Source organism: Osmerus mordax, chromosome 9 (assembly GCF_038355195.1).
Source record: "Osmerus mordax isolate fOsmMor3 chromosome 9, fOsmMor3.pri, whole genome shotgun sequence".
Lineage (NCBI taxonomy): Eukaryota > Metazoa > Chordata > Actinopteri > Osmeriformes > Osmeridae > Osmerus > Osmerus mordax.
Window position 1 is genome coordinate 14853227 of NC_090058.1, and position 22284 is coordinate 14875510.

At 52.5% G+C, this 22284-nt stretch overlaps 1 protein-coding gene across 1 annotated transcript; it reads right to left on the reverse strand.

Annotated features, from left to right (window-relative positions):
- Positions 1-286: 286 nt before the first annotated feature.
- Positions 287-22244, reverse strand: sos2 (son of sevenless homolog 2 (Drosophila)). Its single transcript, XM_067242903.1, has 23 exons — positions 21693-22244; positions 16238-16363; positions 15889-16020; positions 14418-14582; positions 13958-14164; positions 12803-12946; positions 11495-11605; positions 8884-8982; positions 8257-8384; positions 7326-7981; positions 7057-7138; positions 6708-6830; positions 6403-6515; positions 6057-6279; positions 5337-5456; positions 4923-5085; positions 4287-4404; positions 4023-4198; positions 3104-3220; positions 1967-2222; positions 1753-1791; positions 1433-1536; positions 287-1290 (listed from the first exon to the last, which is right to left on the reverse strand). The coding sequence occupies exons 1-23, from the start codon at positions 21774-21776 to the stop codon at positions 787-789; spliced, it is 3990 nt and encodes a 1329-aa protein (XP_067099004.1). The 5' UTR covers positions 21777-22244; the 3' UTR covers positions 287-786.
- Between the last annotated feature and the right edge of the window lie 40 nt (positions 22245-22284).

Consider the following 22284-nt stretch of genomic DNA (forward strand, 5'->3'; position numbering starts at 1 on the left):
GACGCGGCAAGCGTTTCCGAATGACAACTCTGTACAACCCGACCTCTTCCACAGAAGAGCTCCAGCATGGCCTCAGGTCCTGGGGGAGCCCTGACAGACTCCAGGAATCGAGAGTTGAGTGAAGCACTACAGTGTGTCAATGCCCATAGAATCACAGCAGGAGAGAGAGAGAGAGAGAGACTGGCCAGGCCTGGGTGGAGGCTGCAGGCTAGCCTGGAGAGACCAGCCCCCTCCTCCCTGGCTGGGTGGTGGGGAGGGAGGGAGGGAGGGGGGGGGAGGGGCACAGTGTCTAAAATTGGGGAGGGGTGTGGGAGAGACAGCCACTGCTGTCTTGTTCACTAGAGCTAGTACAGTATGTCCTCTCTACAAGAGAAAAGTAACACAGTGCCTCACATTATTTTTATGTACAGTACACACAGACACACATACGCTCTCGGACTCGCACTCTGGCAGACAGGCAGAAACAGTGTCTTGGCGGTCCTTGTTTGTAGCTGGCACTCCGGTGTGGGTTTCTCATTGGCACAGAGGGGCTGAAATGAAGGCGGAGCTACTGATCCCCTGAGAGGCGTGGCGTGATTGATCGATGAAGGTGAGTGGGAGGGGTTGGAGTGTGTGTGTTTGAGACAGAGGGGGGGGGGGGGGGGAGAAGTCGGTCTTTCTTTCAGATCAGTAGCTTTCATTGTGATACATTTGTTTTGTCTGCTCTGTCTGCGTGCCCTTCGCAGGGCGGGGTTAGCAGTTCATCTGAGGAGCACGCCCAGTGCTGAAAAAAAGAGAGGCAGTGACTTATTGGCTACCGTCCGTGTTCTCCACCAATGACAGGCTCTGTAAGGGCGGCGGCAGGAGCTCCCTTTTGTAAGTCTTTGGTGGTAGTTTGGGGAGCTGAGGGCTGGCGTTGTGGCGTGGGGGCACAGGGGGCGCCGTGGCGGGCATGGCCAGCGGGCACAGACTGTTCTGGCTGGCGCTGAGGGGGCAGCCGCGCCGGGGGACGCGAGGCGAGGGGGTGCCGGGGGGCGTGCTGGGGGAGCTGGGCGAGCTGGAGAAGTCCCACTGGAAGCGCCCCACGGGCGACGGCTGCAGGCTCAGTGGGTAGTTGATGAAGATCTCCGGGGGGCGCTGGGGGACCGGGGGAGGGGTCTCCGGCAGGGGGTCCCGGGGAGGCGGGGGCGGGGGGCTGGGCAGGGGGCCGTCGATGGGGCCGTTGTAGACCGGCACCCTGGGCTGGAACCTGGGGAGAGGAGGGGGCAGCCGGGGGGGGATGGCTGGAGGGCTGTCGGACCTGCAGCTCAGCTGTCAATCAAACACAGACGAGGGAGGGGGTGGTTACCGTGGGAAGGAACAGAATGGCTAACAGGAACCATGGCTTCCCCAACCTGGGTTATGTCTGAGGAGGGCAAGCTCTTTTACTGGGTGCATGGTGCGTGGGTCTTACCTTGGCCTCAGAGAAGGCGTCCTTCCTGCGGGGCGGCAGGGGGGGCGGCTTGAGAAGCTCCTCCCCCAGGTGGTGCAGACTGCCGCAGGACACCGAGTGCAGCTCTGCGGAGAAGACAGGGGTCAGGGTCGGCATGGTAACATGCTGTTCATGGAGCGGACTCTAAAAACACAAACACACTCCTCTCGGCCTTGACCCTGGGAGTCCTTAACACACAGCAACATCAACACACACAGCATCCTCACTAACACAGAGACAGCAGGGACAAAGATGGAGAGAGAGAGGGAGAGAGAGAGAGAAAGAGAGAGAGAAACACTCACTTGAAGGCAGGAGTACGGGGGCAAAGATGGAGTTGCTACCTGTAACATCAGAAGACAGAACAGCTGAGTTGACTTGTGTGTGTTTATGTATGTGTCTACATAAGTGTAAATGAGTGTGTTATGGTATACGTGTGTGCATGCATGTATAAACGTGCATGCGCGCGAGTGTGTAAACGTGCATGCGCGTGTGTACAAATGTGCGTGTGCGTCTCACCAGAGGAGCCACAGAGGTCGTGGTCAATGAAGACAGAGCTGAGGTCGGAGGAGGCGGACTGCGGCGGCGTGGGCGTGTTGGGCGAGGTGGGCACCGAGGCAGAGGTCTCCGGCTCCGTCTCCGCGATGCTGCGGAACGTGATCTTGTGGGGGGGCTCCCTCTCCAGGGCAACAGGGTGGCCCTTCAGGGTGCCCGACGTGGAGGTGCGCACTGGCCGGATCCCTGGAGACTTCAGGTTGTACAGGGTCTTCCTGGGCTGGGGGGACGGGACGGACGACAGAAAAGGACACACGGTTTCAGTACCATTGGGAGTTACACCATGATGGATTGATGAAACAAAAGTTCTGTACATCTTCAGTCAATTCTCAAAATGTAAAAACAGCACTGGAACTCAGCAGGGTTGATGCAAAGTGTTTTATTGGTTCTCAGGTAACAAAGATTCCCAATAGAACGTGAGCGTGAGCCCGGGATCAGACTGAAGTTTTCTCCGGACAATTTAACTTATATAGTCTTCTCCCCATTTTATGTTAATATGGTACGATATTTGTTGGTTTCGTAGACATTAGGTAATCTTACAAAGCGGATCCCTTGTCTCAGGGGATTCAAACCAGGTACTTTCCTACATAGACACTTCTCCCAATTTTGGCCCACTCTGACCTTGAACAGCCAGCTGCACTAGGCTCCTGGGCGAAAGGCCACAAATATGTCTCATAAGTCATAGCTGTGCATCCTGGACCTTTATGAAAGCATACACATGCTCCTCTCCCCCACTCATCCTTTAATTATTTAAACCTTATTTTTGGGCTCCTCATGTCTCCTACTATTGTTCAGGAATAACAATAATCAGCAAACAGCTTTGCATCTGGTTTCCTATAATATAACTTGTAATAATATGGTTTCCAATAATATAGCATATACCAAAGAGTGATTACAAATATCTTTGAGTCCATAATCATTAACCATCTTCATAATTACAGAAGTATGATGTTTTTTCTACAACAGGATCACTCCAGCCATCCTGGTCTCAACAAAGGTTAAGAAACTCATAACAGGGTAATTGATTGATGGGAGAACTGATTGGGACACTAATTGACTCAGGGTTACTCATTGGTTAGTGAAATGGCAGGGTACACTTACATATCTGGGGGGCTGTTTGCAGTTGCGAGGCTCGATGTCTTGAGACTTGTTGAATAGGTAGTCGGAGAACTCCTTCTCACTCATGCTGCCCATGGGGTTCAGGTTCTCAAAGAACCGCTATGAGGACACAAACACAGCACACCACGTAAATAAGTAGGTGAGTTACTACTACAGCTACTTGGGGCTGGGCGATATATAACCTTGAAAAATTTGATATCTCGATATTGTCAAAATGTTAACAATATTTGATATATATCTCGATATGTTTGCATTGGATACAAATTGAATTAGCTCCCATTAGAAAACAACAAAAACAATTTAGATAGAACAGCTATTGTTACAAAGTAAAAAATGTGTAGTGCAAATTTAAGCAGTTGCCATAACATGGTACTTGCAACTTGACAAAATGGACCTCACATGGAACAATTCATGCAGAGGTCCTTATGTGGCAGGACAAAAAGAGAGCAAGAGAGTGCACGTGCAATTTTCAGTTTGTGGAAAAAAACTGTGTCTGTGTGTGTGTGTGTGTGTTTGTGTGTGTGAACACAGAGGAGCCACACGGTGTTCTTAAAACACAAGCAACACAAGGACCAGCAAAAAAATAAAATATAATAATACTAATAATTTATACTCGATATTCACGATATTTTCACATTTTACATCGTCGTCATAATCATTGCGATATTATCGATAATAGTTGATATATCGCCCAGCCCTACTGCTACTACTTCTACTGCTGCTACTACTACAAAATGAATAGCTCCTACAGCTAATATAAATAATACCATCCCTAAACTTGGAATAGCAATAATATTGGCATGGAGTTGTGACTAAATTCCTTTTGCAGTGTTTAACCCTGTACCCTGGGAGAAGGGCCAGATGGAAGGCCAGGGGGCAGGACAGACAGAGGGGTTCTGACCTTGATGTCGTGTTCCACCTTCAGACAGTAGGGCTGGTTCTGGTACTGTTCGATCTCTCCGGTGATCTCCGCAACTTTCCGGCGCTTGCTGAAGTTGATGAGCGGCTCCTTGCTGTCGCGTTTGAGGAAATCCGGGTTCCCCTCTTCCGTCTTCAGGATGTTGGTTAGGTATATCCCTGAGGGCCAAGGTCAGAGGTCACGGCTAGCTCTCACACACACACCTGACAGGGGGACAACTCAAGAGATGCAGGAAGGAGTTCATACCAAAGAAAGGCACACAGGGTGGGTTGATTGACTTGAGCTTGGCCAGGTACTTCTTAAAATGGTCCTGGCTGAGTTCCACTGCTTCTTCTAGAATTTTCTTCTTCCTCTCTGGGACCGCCTGTGGACGGAACAGATTACACATGTTTTACCAGCAGAAGCATATTTCTCAGCAGTTTAATCATCAGGTTGATCAACAATATCTGAAGGTTGATAGGCTTTGGTACATGAGCTGTAGTGGCGAACCACTTATTCTAGAACAGGTTAAAAGGCTGTTTTACATGTAGCTGTGGTGCTAATAGTACATGTAGCTGTGATGCTAATGGTACATGTAGCTGTGGTGCTAATGGTACATGGAGCTGTGATGCTAATGGTACATGTAGCTGTGGTAATAATGGTACATGTAGTTGTGGTGCTAATGGTACATGTAGCTGTGATGCTAATGGTACATGTAGCTGTGATGCTAATGGTACATGTAGCTGTGGTGCTAATGGTACATGTAGTTGTGGTGCTAATGGTACATGTAGCTGTGATGCTAATGGTACATGTAGCTGTAGGGATAATGGTGGCTGTAATGGTGTTGGTAGCTGTGTTAGTATTGGTAATGGTAGACGTGTTGGTGTTGGAGGCTGTGTTTACCTCAAAGGTGTGGTCGAGCCGGTAGACGGGTACAGAGTTGATGGCGCTCACCACCTCCAGAACGCCGTTGAAGTTGTTGAGCTCCTGGAACACCTGCAGGATCTCGATGACCCGCGAGAACACGGCTATGCGCTCGTCCAGGTTCTCCGCCTCCACAATGCACCTGGCGAGCACAGAACACATACCGTCAACACACACACACCATCAACTCTATAGCACCCTTTGGCTCTTCTTTGCATGGAGTGTCGTGGACACATTCTCTGCACTCTATATAAATAGCCAACAAGGTTAAATTATATTAGGAAGTAGGTATACTGTGTGTCCATGAAAAAAGGTATGTATCCTCCATGTGCACTCCCTGTACACCTCCCTGTAGCCCAGTGTGACCCCCGGGGTTAGGGGTCCAGTACTCACTTCTCGAACCACAGTGTGAGGTTAGTGGTGTGTCGGATCATGCGGAGCAGGTTGGGTGAGTTCTTCTCCTTGTCCTCTTTGGTCCAGACGCTGCCCACCAGCTCTGACGGCCTCACAGCCCTGAGGAGGGAGAAGGTGTCAGGGTGAAGGATCCCCACTGGATGGGGATGGCTATAGCTCAACGGTAGGTCAAGAGGTCACGGTTACCCAGGTTGCATAGCCTACCTAGCATAGCCTACCTAACCAGTTACTCAGGTAGCATAGCCTACCTAGCGCAGCCTACCTAACCAGTTACTCAGGTAGCACAGCCTACCTAGCGCAGCCTACCTAACCAGTTACTCAGGTAGCATAGCCTACCTAGCGCAGCCTACGTAACCAGTTACTCAGGTAGCATAGCCTACCTAGCGTAGCCTACCTAACCAGTTACTCAGGTAGCATAGCCTACCTAGCGCAGCCTACCTAACCAGTTACTCAGGTAGCATAGCCTACCTAGCGCAGCCTACCTAACCAGTTACTCAGGTAGCATAGCCTACCTAGCACAGCCTACCTAACCAGTTACTCAGGTAGCATAGCCTACCTAGCACAGCCTACCTAACCAGTTACTCAGGTAGCATAGCCTACCTAGCGCAGCCTACCTAACCAGCTACTAAGTTAGCTGCCTACAACTGTGCTAATCTACTCCCCAGCTGAACCCTTGGCATCACAGTGACATCATCTCACCTGTACAGTTCCGACTCCAGCAGGGTCAGCTGCCGGGCGATCTCTATGGGGTGAAGGGTCATGAGGTCAAAGGTGTCCACCTGGCCCACCCTGCTGATGTGCCACTCTATGGGGGGGGGGGGGCTCTCAAAGGTGATGTTGTGGCTGACGCCATTGGACTGGGTCTGCATCTTCCTCCTGATGATCTTATTTATGGACTCCACCCACTTCCTCATGGATTTCCCTGGTGCGGTTAGTTAGAAGGAGCTGTTACGGAACAACGTCTGACCCAAAGAATTTGCACGCGACCGTGTCGCATGGAACGTTTTAACAGCGTGGCCCTACACACACACGCACCCACACCCACCTCTCAGTTGAATTTTGCTGGTGATGTATTCCTCTAGTCGACACCTGAGTTCCGGGTCGTTGTCGAAGTCGTAGAAGTGGTGTTCAACCCACTGACGGAATACATTAAGAACCCTAGAGAGAGGAACAGGCAGAGAACATAGTGAGAACCCTGAAGAGAGGAACAGGTAGAGAACATAGTGAGAACCCTGGAGAGAGGAACAGGCAGAGAACATAGTGAGAACCCTGAAGAGAGGAACAGGTAGAGAACATAGTGAGAACCCTGTTTAGAGGAACAGGTAGAGAACAGTGAGAACCCTGATCTACCTGAGCTGGACCGGCTGCACGTATTCCCGACGGAATCTCTGGAGCTCAGCTGCCATTGGCTGATCACCATTCCAGAGCGCTTGGCGGTCTGCCTCGGTGGGTTCTGGCTCTGGGATGTCGATTCTGGGGACAGAACGGTCACACTTACCGTCTGTAGGATACTGAGACACTTCATTACTGGAGCATGGCACATAAACACAGACTGGGGAAATATCCTGTTTCAAATGACTTGCCGCATGAAGCAAATTTGAAATCACGTCGTCGTAGACCTATCAAGCAATCAGAGATGGCTTATCTTTCGCCACCTCTGACCTGTCAATCACACTGACGGGGCCTGGGTGAAGCCTACCTGTCAATCAGCAGGTTGAGAAGGTCCTGGGGTTTGCAGAAGGAGCGGTACGTGGTCAGAAAAGTGCGCACAAAGTTGGGATCTGGGACCACAACAGAAAACACAGATTTAACAGTTAAAGTACCAACCCTCCAAAGGTAGGCATCTTTACTCTGTGTGGTTGATCTTACAGCTACATCCAATAGGAATCAGAAAGGGAGACAGGAAGTGTGTGTTTGTGTGTGTATGTAGGGCTTGCGTTCTATCCCCGGTCCGTGACTCAGACTCACCAGCGTACATGTGGTAGGTGAGCCTCTCAATGAGCTTGACCACAGTGCCGGCCTTGATGATGGGGATGCCCGTCTTGCTCTGCACCCGGTCCTCAAACACAATGTTCTCCTCGGAGTCCCTGACGGCGAAGCGGTACACGTCGGGCAAGGGCAGGCGCAAGGGCTGGTCCTGCTCCTCGCGGTGCAGCACCGTGTCCAGCATGCGGTCCAGCGTGGAGCGGTACTGGAGGGTCACCAGCGCCGCCATCCACGACGCCTTCTCCTCCGCCGAGCGCGCGCAGAACACCACGCAGTTGTCGTCCCGGCCCACCAGCTCGAAGGCGTGCCGCAGCTCGGGCGAGTCCTCGCGGTCCACGATGCGGACCTTGCGCAGCACAAACTTCTCCTTCAGGCGGAACTCGGCACCGCTGCCCGAGCCTGGGAGACGCGAGCTCTGATTGGCCTTGCAGCTGATCATCAGGCCGTCGAACAGGAAGTTGTGGCGCTCGTGCTTGGCACCGGCGCGCAGCAGCGCCCCCTCCAGGATGAACTCGCTGCAGCACTGGCCGATGTCCTTGCCCTCCCAGCCGTCGATACTCTTCTGGATCTCGTTCATGCGTTTGATGGCCAGCTGCTTGCTGCGCACCTGCCTGCTGTACAGCCGGTACATGGGCTCCCTGGGGTGGGGTGGGGTGGGGGGTGGGGGGGGGGGGTAGTCATTTAGATATTTAATTACTGCTATCAGGTGTTTTATATGATGTGTTACAGGGGTTAAGGTTATAGTGGGTGTCCCCAGGATTAGAGTGGGTGTCCCCAGGGTTAGGGTGGGTGTCCCCAGGGTTAGGGTGGGTGTCCCCAGGGTTAGGGTGGGTGTCCCCAGGGTTAGGGTGGGTGTCCCCAGGGTTAGGGTGGGTGTCCCCAGGGTTCGGGTTAGGGTGGAAGGCCAGCTTACCCAGGCTTGCGTCGGGGCAGGTGCTTGGTGTAGATGCGCTCCACGCTGCACTGCAGGTTGAGCAGCGCGGTGATGGCCTGCTTCAGGCCCTCGCGGTCGTCCTGGTCCTGGCTGCGCTCCTGCAGCTGCTGCTCAGAGGGAGGCAAGACAGACAGGTCACACATCGGCCAGCTGGGCCCTGATGAAGCACAGTCAGCCGGGTGGCTGGGGGGCCCTGATGAAGATGGGGCCTCAGCAGCCAGGTGGAGATGACAGACGACTGGCCAGCCTCGCCTCGACCCCTGAGGGAAGCTGGAGACTAGAGACTGAGGTGGGGGTGGAGAGAGAGGCTGGTGGGGTAAGGAGAGGCTGAAGTCGTAAAGAGAGGCTGGAGAGAGAGGCTGGAGGGGTAAAGAGAGGCTGGACAGGTAAAGAGTGACTGGTGGGGATGGAGAGAGAGGCTGGAGGGGTAAAGAGAGGCTGGTGGAACAGGAAGGAAGAAGGTCTGATACTGAAGCAAAGTCACCATGGTGACAGCTACCCACCCCTTGACTCTGTGTGACAGGCACGATGATTCAGAGCAGCTGTGACATCAGATGTCCCACTGCTCTGCACATCCGTGTGGGTGTGTGTGTGTGAGCGACTGACCTGTAGTAGCTCGAAGTAGTGCAGGCAGTGGTAGACAGGGACCATCATCAGCTGAGGAAGGACATACTGGACAGCCTCTTTAAAGCCCTCGGCTATCGACTGTAGGGACAGACAGACAAGGATACAGTCAAACCGGTCGACAGTCAGAAAGACAGGTAGACAGTCAGACAGTCAGACAGATAGGTACACAGTCAGACAGGTAGACAGACAGGTAGATAGATAGACAGAAAGGTAGACAGTCAGGCAGACAAATATGCAGTCAGACAGGTATCCAGTCAGACGAGACAGGTAGAGAGAGACAGAGAGAGAGAGAGAGAGAGATAGAGATGATGGAGGGATAGCAGAGAGACAGAGGGGATGATGGGGGAATAAATAGACTGAGGGATGATGGAGGGATGGACAATGAGAGAGGGGTGATGGAGGGATAGAGAGAGATGATGGAGGGATGGACAGGGGTGAAAGGAGAGCTAGATTGAGCTGGGCTGCAGAGTAACCAGAGGAGGGCTTGTCATAGCATCTCTAGTCCCTGCTGCCCTGACAGACAACACTTAATCAATACTCTACTGCTGGGACCAGCGAGACACCGCACAGCTACACACACGCTGTCTGACGGAGGGGGGAGGGAGAGAGATAGAAAAGAACAGAAACAACAGAAACACACACATTAATCCAGAACAAACAGGTTCCCTGGTAAGCAGGTAGTCTTCAGAGGGCTGATCCAGATGAACTACCCAGCTCCCACTCCCCTGGGTTCCACTCATCAATCATTCATGGACCATGAGCTGGTTAAAAGGGAGCACCCCCCCCTCCATAACAAAAATCAGTAATTTGCTGAAGAGGTGTTCCACAATTAACCTAAAAGTACACCTAACACTGGGACTGCCACATCAGAGCAGAACAGCTTGTACCCAGCACAGGGACTTACTGAACTGAACCCAGGACGAGCTCGTTACAGGCTTTCGTTTACAGCTCCTTTTCAGCCTGAACTGAGGCCCCCAGGCAGGGCCCCTCTCTCCAGGGTAGAGGCCCCTTCCCCCAGGCAGGGCCCCTCTCTCCAGGGTAGAGGCCCCTTCCCCCAGGCAGGGCCCCTCTCTCCAGGGTAGAGGCCCCTTCCCCCAGGCAGGGCCCCTCTCTCCAGGGTAGAGGCCCCTTCCCCCAGGCAGGGCCCCTCTCTCCAGGAGAACACAGGCCTGCAGCGTAGCCGCCTGGGCTATTTATAAAATCCGATGTAATTTACCCACAATGCCAGAAGCTGCAGAGTGCAGTGGCTGAGTGTGACACACACACACACACACACACACACACAAACACACACACAACAGACAGACAGGGTAAGGGTGTGGGGACAGCGGGGGCCAGAGGGATGAGAAAAAAAGGAGAGGATGGGTTGAGACAAAAGACGAGAGTGGGAGGTCGGTCGGAGGAGAAAGATGGTAGCTAGACCGCCATTACAGCATGGCCCCCCGAGACTACAGGATATCATTTAACATGCACACCATCCAGCTCCACATCCCCAAGCAAAACAACAGCATAACTGGCAGTGAACAGCCATCTTGAATTCCATAAAAGGCAAACAGAACCAGCTCAAATGTAGCCTGTTCCAGACTGGATACAATTGAACAAGCTTTTTCCTAGATCCATGGTCTGGATTGTAATATCTACTCTTCTGTTTACTAACGTTGCTTCTCTCCTACTCTCCTGGTCTCTTTTCTCCCGGTCTCTACTCTCTTGGTGTCTACTCTACTCTCCTGGTCTCTCCTCCTCTGGTGTCCATCTTCCTGGTCTCTGCAGTTTACTCTTCATGACATTCAGAACATGGCCAGTTTAAATAAACAGCTCCACCCAGAAATCAATCTGAATTATGCTGGGTGACCACTGTTTACAAGGCTGGGCCCAGGGTTATGGTAAGCTGGGTGACCACTGTTTATAAGGCTGGGCCCTGGAGGTGGTGGAGGGTGGGGTTAACAGATCAGGCCCAGTCGAGGCCCTCCGGTCTGGGCAGCAGGGTGGAGGGTTCGCCACACAGACCCGGAGCTCAAAGCACTCCCCCTTACACACAGGGCATCAAGAGCAGTCCCCTCACCCTGTCCTCATACCAAGAGGTCAGCATTGAACAGCCAGTACAAACAAGGGTTAAGCAGACAAGAATTTAATAAATGGGGCACGGAAATTAGCTGTCTCTAGGTTAGGATTTAACATCAGTGGGTGCTTATGAAAACAGGACCAACACATTCTGCCTTCAAAGGCAGTTGCTCTGCACCCTGCAGAATACAATCCAATGCACATCTTGTGAGGAATGTCCAAGTTAAACAAGCAGGCGGTGGACGGAACGAACAGGAAGCTGAATATGTCACGGCACGTCTCTGACTGCTGTTGAGGAATTCCAGACGCCTCGACTTCACTCACAGCAGGCGAGAGACAATGCATCGTCTCACACTAACCTCCAACAAAAATCCCCTCGCTCGCTCGTTTTGTTCTAGCACATAAGGCCAACAAGAAGGCAGCTTTCGTCCTCAGACACACACACACACACACACACAGGGACATTCCTGAACTGAAACCCTGCTGGGCTTGACCCTGATGCTAGCTTCTCTGGTGTGAGGGCTCGTACCTGGAAGTAGAGCCCCACTGAGGGTCTGGCCATCAGGCTGCTGAAGTGCTCGTGGAACCCCCTGGAGAGGATCTCCTGGGACAGGGTCTCATAGGGGTCGAACGCCTGCTCCTGTAGACGAGAGAGGAGGACAGATGAGCTGCGTGGCATGGCAGCAGAGCCAAACAAACGGACCTACAAAACAGCGCTCACCGATGCACACATATTGGGTTTTCTCCACATTGGGTGTGAGACAGGAGAGGGAGGGCATACTGTAGTCAGACAGGTGTGGAGGGGAGGTACTGTAGTCAGACAGGTGTGGAGGGGAGGTACTGTATGTCAGACAGGTGTGGAGGGGAGGTACTGTAGTCAGACAGGTGTGGAGGGGAGGTACTGTAGTCAGACAGGTGTGGAGGGGAGGTACTGTATGTCAGACAGGTGTGGAGGGGAGGTACTGTATGTCAGACAGGTGTGGAGGGGAGGTACTGTAGTCAGACAGGTGTGGAGGGGAGGTACTGTATGTCAGACAGGTGTGGAGGGGAGGTACTGTAGTCAGACAGGTGTGGAGGGGAGGTACTGTATGTCAGACAGGTGTGGAGGGGAGGTACTGTAGTCAGACAGGTGTGGAGGGGAGGTACTGTATGTCAGACAGGTGTGGAGGGGAGGTACTGTAGTCAGACAGGTGTGGAGGGGAGGTACTGTATGTCAGACAGGTGTGGAGGGGAGGTACTGTAGTCAGACAGGTGTGGAGGGGAGGTACTGTAGTCAGACAGGTGTGGAGGGGAGGTACTGTAGTCAGACAGGTGTGGAGGGGAGGTACTGTAGTCAGACAGGTGTGGAGGGGAGGTACTGTAGTCAGACAGGTGTGGAGGGGAGGTACTGTAGTCAGACAGGTGTGGAGGGGAGGTACTGTAGTCAGACAGGTGTGGAGGGGAGGTACTGTAGTTAGACAGGTGTGGAGGGGAGGTACTGTAGTCAGACAGGTGTGGAGGGGAGGTACTGTAGTTAGACAGGTGTGGAGGGGAGGTACTGTAGTCAGACAGGTGTGGAGGGGAGGTACTGTAGTCAGACAGGTGTGGAGGGGAGGTACTGTAGTCAGACAGGTGTGGAGGGGAGGTACTGTAGTCAGACAGGTGTGGAGGGGAGGTACTGTAGTCAGACAGGTGTGGAGGGGAGGTACTGTAGTCAGACAGGTGTGGAGGGGAGGTACTGTAGTCAGACAGGTGTGGAGGGGAGGTACTGTAGTCAGACAGGTGTGGAGGGGAGGTACTGTAGTCAGACAGGTGTGGAGGGGAGGTACTGTAGTCAGACAGGTGTGGAGGGGAGTACCTCGGCCAGGTCTTCGAAGCAGCTGCCCACCAGGGGATGGGGGCTGCCGTCGGCGGTCATCTCCACGGCGTCCTCAATCAGCCCCAGCAGTTTGACCGTCAGCTCGTGGATGTCCAGGATGTTACTGAAGAGCACCTCCACATCCTGGGAGAGAGAGAGAGAGAGAGGGGGGGGGGTCAAACACGGACGACAAGTATGAGAAACAAAAGGCTCGGGTCTGGAATGTGATACACATCTGGAGAAACCAAATATCACAATCAGTTGGAGAGGAAACATTTGTTTATCTCATGGTTCAAGCGAGGAGATGATGAAAACAGGCTGTGTCGGACACAACATGGTGAGGTGACCGTCAACTGTTTCCTTATTTACTTTCAATATGCAACGACATCGGATATTTCGACACATTTTTGAGGTTAATTTGTCAAGAGCCACATGGGCCGTTTCTGTCGCAACGTAATTACATGTTGTGAACCCAGGAGCGCCCAGTGGAGCTACCCTCCTCACCCTCGGCCAACCACTAACTACCCTAGTCCAAACACACACCACACAGTCCCAGTAACCTCCCTTGCCCATGCACAATTATACAACCCTCAGGTGACGAGTCCATGAAGAAGACAGTATTGTACCGTATTTCCCTTTCTTTTTTTTTTATAAACGTCGTAAAAACACACGTCCCCTGAGACCAGGGAGAAAAATCGATTTTTAAAGTTAACATTTTCAGTAACGTACGTTTTTGGGATTAGCTAATAACCATTTTTGAAGGTAAAGAAATGTCACAATCTAGCATTCTCATTTGTTTTAGTCATGCATCTATAACTATTGGCTATTCCTGAGATCGTTCAGAGCCCAAAACCACCATCCACAGAAGAAGTACATTCATTGCTGGGTCTCAGCAGGTTAACTTAGTGAGGCTCCATCCACTGTTTGAGAAGTCAACCCAAACACTTCACTAACAATCTACTTTGCTACGAAAGATTAGCAGCTAGCTGATTACAGAGGCTCATTTACAATCCGCATAATGTTATTACAGGGGATTTGACTTCAAAAGGGCTTTGGTAAGTATTCAGAGTGCTGATGTGACATGCAGGCAGCTGTTTGTAAGCTGCAAAGCTGACGACGGCTTAGGTAAGCCCAACCTGGCCGGGCTGTTCTCACCTGAGGCATGAAGATCTTGGTGTTGGACAGGAAGTGATGTCGGAACACTTTGATGATGAGGTCGAGCTCGCGCAGGTACTGGCGCTCCTCGGCGATCTCCAGGCGGACCAGGTCATCGTAGGTCAGCTCCCCCGAGGACGAGGGCTCCTCCACGCACTGAGACACCAGGCCCATGTCCTCGTCCTGGTCAAACATGTCCATCAGCACCTGCACACACACACACACACACACACACACACACACACACACACACACACACACACACACACACACACACACAACACAGGAACCCGGTCAAGGGGAGGACAAAAAGGATTTTGCGTCAGTATATTTCAGCTGATAGCAAACACACGGCTACTGTACATTATCTAAAGGTACCACACCTTGTACTGAACAGCCTTACAGGTACCACACCTGGTACAGTACAAACCTTCACAAACAGGAACAGGAAGTTCCTCACCTTGTCTGCACACATGGACACTTTGATATCCTGCTGGTGGATCTCAAAGTGGCGGATGTTCCCGACGTAGTTCCCGGCCAGTTTGAGGATGTCTGCGGATATGTACTCCAGCACGGCCACGATGTAGAGGGAGACGTGATAGTCGATCTTATACCCCAGTACCTCCTGCGGAGACGCCAGCACACAGACATGAGCGGCAACCATCATGTTGATTAGCTACTGCTGCTGCCCTTACACAGTGCCTGCTGTTCTGCAGTAGGCATCCAGTTGGAAGCTACTACTTAGTCATAGAAATGTAACATACATGCAGCAACACACACACACACACACACACTCAGAAGGCTCGCACGCACAGGCACACACAAGCATGTGCTCGTACACACACAGCCCTGATGGTAGTTTATTGTACCGTTGTCTCCACGGTTGACACAGCTTCCACTGCACAAAGGGTTGTGGGTAGGAATGGACACATACTGCTAAATGGGAATCAGGTGGCTGAGCGGTTAGGGAATCGGGCTAGTAATCAGAAGATTGCCGGTTCGATTCCCGGCGATTCACCATACTTGCCTCGGGGAGAATGTCCCTGTACTTACTGTAAGTCGTTCTGTATAAGAGCGTCTGCTAAATGACTAAATGTAAATGCTACCGGATGTTGCGAGACATCCTTGGGGCACTGTCCCAATACATACCATGTATTGGGAGACGCTAACTATTTTTCTGCCATTCTAAACAGTAGAATGTCCGGGTGTTGGAATGTAGCCATGGTTACACAACAACCAGGGGGAGTTCCACTCAGGTCTGGGAGCTCAGCTCATACAGACGTACCTCAACAGCTCATGTAGTAATGAGCAAAGCAACAGTGTCTGCAATGATCTGTGAGGCCTTGGTAAGGCTGGTTGTGAGGCCCTGGTAATGCTGGATGTGAGGCCCTAGCAAGGCTGGATGTGAGGCCTTGGTAAGGCTGGATGTGAGGCCCTAGCAAGGCTGGATGTGAGGCCCTGGTAAGGCTGGATGTGAGGCCCCGGTAAGGTTGGATGTGAGGCCCTGGCAAGGCTGTATGTGAGGCCCTGGCAAGGCTGGATGTGAGGCCCTAGCAAGGCTGGATTTGAGGCCCCGGTAAGGTTGGATGTGAGGCCCTAGCAAGGCTGGATGTGAGGCCCTGGTAAAGCTGGATGTGAGGTCCTGGTAAGGCTGGTTGTGACGCCCTGGTAAGGCTGGTTGTGACGCCCTGGTAAGGCTGGTTGTGACGCCCTGGTAAGGCTGGTTGTGACGCCCTGGTAAGGTTGGATGTGAGGCCCTAGTAAGGCTGGTTGTGAGGCCCTGGTAAGGCTGGTTGTGACGCCCTGGTAAGGCTGGATGTGAGGCCCTAGTAAGGCTGGTTGTGAGGCCCTGGTAAGGCTGGTTGTGACGCCCTGGTAAGGCTGGATGTGAGGCCCTAGTAAGGCTGGTTGTGAGGCCCTGGTAAGGCTACCTTCAGCAGGGGGTGGATCTTGTCCACTGGCAGCAGGAGAGGGTTCCTCCTCTTGCGCTTCTCGATAGCTGATTGGGCGTCACCTATAGCCCACTTATCAATGGGGTGGGGGAAGGTCTTCTGTACTCGTTCCTGATTGGGTGAAAAAAGGTAGAACAGGAAGTAGTTTGTTAACTGGAGTATGAGAACATAAGATTCAGTCACTCAGATGATTTTGTCTTGAGTGTGAAGGACCGTGAGTGTGTGTGTAACAGTTTCTGTGTGTGTGCATGTATGTGCACACACGCAGCGTGTTGAGCATTCCTGTGTGTGCATGTGTGTGCGTGAGAGAGTGTGAGTGTGTGTGTACCTCCACGTCGTGTACGGTGCGTGGCTGGGCCACACACAGCATGTTGAGCAGTTGCAGGATGAGCTCTTCGATGTGCTGCAGGGCGTCTTCTGTGGCTGTGAGGTTGGGATGCACCTGCACCTGCACCTGGGAGCATTACACACACACACACACAGGTCAGATACAGCATCACACACACACACAGGTCAGATTCAGATACAGCAGCATCACACACACACACACGCACACGTCAGAAACAGCAGCAACATACACAGGGGGACTCCCCTACACAATCACATAGCATAGCTTATTGTAACATAGTATAGCACACTGTAACATAGCAGCATAGCACACTGTAACATAGCAGCACAGCATACTGTAGCATAGCACAGCAGGTTTGATCTAGGTGGAGGTGGAGTAATCTATTAGTTGTGTTTGGAGATATGGAAGGAGGGTGGAAGGAGAAGGTGTTTGGAGGCAGGGAGGGAGGTGTGCCTGGAGGGAGGTGTGCCTGGATGGAGGGAGGTGTGCCTGGATGGAGGGAGGTGTGCCTGGATGGAGGTGTGCCTGGAGGGAGGTGTGTCTGGAGAGAGGGAGGTGTGTCTGGAGAGAGGGAGGTGTGTCTGGATAGAGGGAGTTGTGCCTGGAGGGAGGGAGGTGTGCCTGGATGGAGGGAGGTGTGTCTGGAGGGAGGTGTGCCTGGATGGAGGGAGGTGTGTCTGGATGGAGGGAGGTGTGTCTGGAGGGAGGTGTGCCTGGATGGAGGGAGGTGTGTCTGGATGGAGGGAGGTGTGTCTGGAGGGAGGTGTGCCTGGATGGAGGGAGGTGTGTCTGGATGGAGGGAGGTGTGTCTGGAGGGAGGTGTGTCTGGATGGAGGGAGGTGTGTCTGGATGGAGGGAGGTGTGTCTGGATGGAGGGAGGTGTGTCTGGATGGAGGGAGGTGTGCCTGGAGGGAGGGAGGTGTGCCTGGAGGGAGGGAGGTGTGTCTGGAGGGAGGGAAGGAGAGTTGACGTGTCAGGTGAACGAGGAAGAGCCTCCCTATCTTTATCATGACATCATCACGACAGTTCTCCCTGGGGAATGTGGTCTGTTTAGGTGCTGTGATGGGAGGGGTGTTCTACTGAAACAGTCTAGGAGAGGGAGAGAGAGGCTGATAAAGAGGCATAGACACACATACACACGTGCACACACACTCATGGCCACACGTGCAAACATGAGCATGCGCACACACACACACATACACACACACACATTAGCGCACACACACACATTAGCGCACACCCCCACGCATACACAAAGCCAGGCTGTTCCCATGGTGGTGATGGAATTACCCTCGCATGTAGTGAAGCGAGCAATATGATGACAGAACTTTGCCCCCGGCATGTGGAATGTGAGGGTAGAGGTCAAAGGTCAGCCTTGACCAGGCTTCAGGCATTCTGGTGCTCTGACAAAACGTGACGCGGTGACAAGAGAGCCATCCCTCTCTCCTCTAACACACAGATTCACACGCTTTCCAGACTCCTCATCAGTTCACTGAAACACTTGCCGCTAAATGTCAAAAGTGAAGTCAACGGAAAACCTCTTCCGACACACAAACCCGGCATGGTTCCACTTCCAAGTAGGAAATCGAGTGAAAAGCTGTTGATAAGATCTTTCAATGTGAAGAATCTCATACGGGGATGATCTCGCCATTGGTATCGGCCACTAGGCACATGAGAAATCAAAGCTGAAGTTCAAGAAGGTGAGAAAGAACCCCCCTCTCTCCAAACACTTGTCCACATTCCTCACAGGCACGAGCAGCAGTGAGTCATCCCCACAGAAACTCCGGGGCTTTCCCTGCCCTCCATTCACAAAACCAGCGGCTGCTTCCTCCCGCGCTGCTCACAAGCGCTCTCCTGCTCTCCATGGGAGCTGACGGAGAGGCCTGGAGAAGCAGACAGGAGCTCCAGGGGCAGGACTGGAAGGAGAGAGCGGCTGATTGGACCATCTCCTCTGGCTCAGCATATTTACGAACTCTTTTCTTATATGTAGTGTTCGTGCAAGCTGAGTCGGGCGAACGCGCGCAGGCTACGATAGGATGTCCTGGGGTCCAGAAGAGAGCTCACTATCTAGGGGAGGACGTCACAGTGGTTTAAGGCTTCAGTTGAGCTTTACTCCCTACGAGAGGGGAGGGGAGACAAAAGAGAGGGAAAGGAGGAGTCTGGTCGCGTGTAGAGAGGGAGACAGATGAGAAGCAGGCACTGCGGCGGGCCCTCTGAACCCAGCTGGAGGTGTACGGTTTCACGTCTCCATTAGGGAGGCCTGGCCACAGGACAGGAAGTCCCACTGCACTTCCTCTTCCCTCCCCTCCCCCTCCTCCTCCTCTCCGTTCACCTCCCCCCCCCCCCTCTCCCCGTCTCGCTCTCCCCCTCCCTCCCGACCACGAGGAGAGAGAGAGAGTGGTGGTCTCTGGGGAGAGCAGAGGGCAGCAGACAGACACTGATGGAGCACCCAGCGGCAGTGCTCTCCTCCAGAGACCCACGGCAGACAGGAGCTCAGCCCCTTTCAGAACGAGGAAGAGCACAGATTGAAATGCCAACTTGCATGGCAACAGATGATAGAGAAAGACACAGTATTTCCTACAGTCGATTGGGGTGAAGAGCATGGAGATTTCCCCTCACAACAGTTTGTTACACATGTACTACTGTGCCTAGTTTGTGCACAGACGTATACTACTGCACATAGTGTGTACACAGACATAGTGCTGTACTACAGACGGTTAGGTACACATTGAGCAGCATGCAGGTTAGAAGGACACGGAGTAGCAGCAGGTGTTGCAGTTGTCTGGTAATAGAATTAGGGGTGTTTATATGGAGGGTAAACATTTTTCAAATTGGATTGATTATGGTTGTGTCTGAGCCAGTGGCTCAGGTTGCAGGTAATGGGAGCCGAGGAGGAGGGGCGGTTATTGCAGCCAAGCATGTGTCACCATGTGGGATTGAGGGGATGACATCACCAACCATTACCATCAGACTTTCTGGGGAATCATGGGGCAGAGATCAAATCTCCCTCTCTCTCCCTCTCTCTCCCTCCCTCCCTCCCTCCCTCCCTCGCCGTCTCTAGCTCTCTCTTATCTACTGCTCTCTCTCCCTCTCCCACTACTACTCCACCTCTCCCGCTCTCTCCATTCGACTGTTCTTTCTCCCTCGAGCGCTCTCTCTCGCCCTCTCTCTCCCTGTCACTCACACAATCCATCCAAACGTACATGTTTGCCGGTGATTGTAAGCTCTGGTAAGTGACCCTCCGTTGACCTGGCCCAGTGACCCCCCCCCCCCCTCTTTCCCCCTCGCCCTCCGTGCTGCCTCGCATCTCTCTGCTCTATTTGGGGACGCCGAGCACAGCGATGACGGACGTGATGGGAGGCGCTGTGAAGGACAGGACACGCGGGACCTCGGTCTGCCGTCCCCTCCAAGGTCCCGCCCGGGTCAGGTGCACAGGAAGCGTGCGTCGCCACGGCGCCCATCCTGTCTCATCGGCACACCCGGGGAGATGGAGGAGCTGGCCGGCAGCTAACCCTTTGCAAGGCACGGCGGGGCGTCTGGCCGTGTGCGTCGGCCACCCAGACGGCTGCTCTCTCCGGCAGGGGGGGGGGGGGGGGGGGGGGGGGCTGGGAGGGGCGGCGCCGTGGCAGAAACACAGGCCCGCTCTCTCCCTTACTAACTATGGGCCTGTGCTTCACCCCACGGCGCCCTGCCGTCATCGGCCCCGTCGCTCTCTCAACATGGAGATGGAATGAAACTGGAGCCTTCGCTCTGGCATCTCCTCCACGTGCCGGTGAAACAGCAGCAGAGCTGGAGAATGCACAGTTATTATTAACAGCAGTGTGTCGTGGCTCGATGACGCTCCTGCACAGCACCAGACACGAGCCGCGGGTACGTGAACCTCAGACACACCTCCGTGACCCCACCGTGGAGCATCTGGGGCCAAATGTCACTGCGCACTTTCACAAACGCCACACTGAGACAGCAATACAAGCCTGCGTGGTCTGTAGTTCAACTCGTCCTACTGTGTTCACCATGAGCCCAGGAGTCAGACCCAGAAGGCTTCAGAGTCTTGTAGTGGCCTTACGGACGTGTTATCTGTAATGCTCCACCTCCTCCGCTAAAACAGTGCCAAATCACCAATGCAGAGAGGACATGTCTGCTGGTTCTCTCTACCCAACAGAAGAAACACCCCTCTGGACAGCCGTAAAAAGGTGAGTCACTGCGAGTCAAGACCATAACAAACACACTAGCCTGCGTCAATCCGTGACGGGTTCTCCCTTAGGCTGCTGCGTGACGTGTTGAGCAGTGAAACATCCCCACCACAGCACTGCCACCTGTTTGAGTTTCACCTGAATCAGCCTTCCAGACTAACCACAAGGCTGCACTGGCCTCATCACTCTGACAGCAGCGCTGGTTGATCCGTGGGACAACAACAGCCTGTGTTGAAATAATCCCATTACCGACAGCAGAACGCGTCTGTGCTGGGCTCTGTGACACTCGGCCTCTTACGTCCAGCCATGTCCTCTCTCCACAAGTGGCTCTCAAAAGCAGAAGCCACGTCAGTCTCCATGACTCCCCAAATAGACAAACATATAAAACCACTCCGAAGCGTTTATAGTCAGATGAAGGAAAAGCCTGGTACATGGTCAAATATGGGCATCACTGAGCCAACATGCCAACTGACGACGAGCATAAAAATCTACACAGGTCATTCCATTGTTTATCCTGCTCGTTTCCCTGTCCTCCACAGGTTTCTATGTGCCACGACGGAAGGGTGAGAAGAGAGGAGCGCTTAGATAGCTTTATCACCAGACGGTGGAGACAGTTTTATCCCAGTCTAGCTGCAGACTCAGAGTGACAGATCAACAAGGAGAAAGGTGTTGAAAAGATGATGAATCAACAAAGATGGTGCTGAGTTGCACGTCAGGTTTTTAAACGCTTCCCGCCTTGAAAAATTATTTTGAGAGTTTCTGAACATTGTTGTTGTCTCTAAGCAAACAAGCAATGAAACAGAAGTAGCATGAATCAAACAGTGCATATTTACATATAACTGAAATGTGGAAGCAGGCATTGAATTGAAAGTTACACCCGAGTTGGACCACCTTTTTTTCTCCACTTCTCAACTTGCCAAAGACATTAATAGTGACAAACTTGTACCATACTAATTTTAAGGAAGTACAGTGAAGTGTGATTGTTCGGAAATCCAACATAACCACCAACTAAACTGCCAATTTATGTAGATGTTATGTTTAGAGCTGTCCAGTGCTGCTGGATATAATTGTGCATCTTCTAGAACTGTCAAACAGCCGTTGTCATTGCAAGATTGTCCAGCCCCACCTGTGCAATTAAGTTGCCCACCTTTGTTCTCATGATAGGTTTGTTTAAGGGGTCATCACAATTAACCTGCAAACTTATGTTAGGCATCATGACACAGTATTGGGGATATTGTTACCTTTCGCAACGCTTGCACGAAGAGGCCTCGCCATTTGTGACTATTCTCGTCACTTGAAAAGTCGTATATTTGCTGCGGCTGCATGGCTGCGGCGGCGTCCTACGTTGCCGTGATCCGGACTGGATTGTCAGCATCGGCCCAAGATAGTCCTTGTGGGTGGGTCAGTCCAAGCACGGTGAAAATGTAGCTTAAAATACTAAACAAACAGTGAAAGCAAACCACACACCACAAGTCCGGGTGTGAACGCTGGCTATTGAGACCAGCAAATTTATATCACTTACGTTAGTAGGTAACTCTAACTTAATTGGCATTGACTAGCCAACTAGCTCGCGACATTGAAAATTCACGTAGCATATCGCCGTTCATACAAAAGTTACAATTTTGATTAGCACACTAGGAAACAGTCAAGTGTCTGCTATATGGCTAATTAACGTTGGCTATCCAGCTAGCCAACCAGCTAGCTACGGTAGCTAGCCAACTACAACTAAGCTAGCTAATAAACAAGTTGCTGTGTAGCTAGCGAAGCTAATAGCTAGCTGTTAGCTAACTAGCTAGTAGACTGAAGCTGTCAGCTACTGTAAAGCCGCAAACT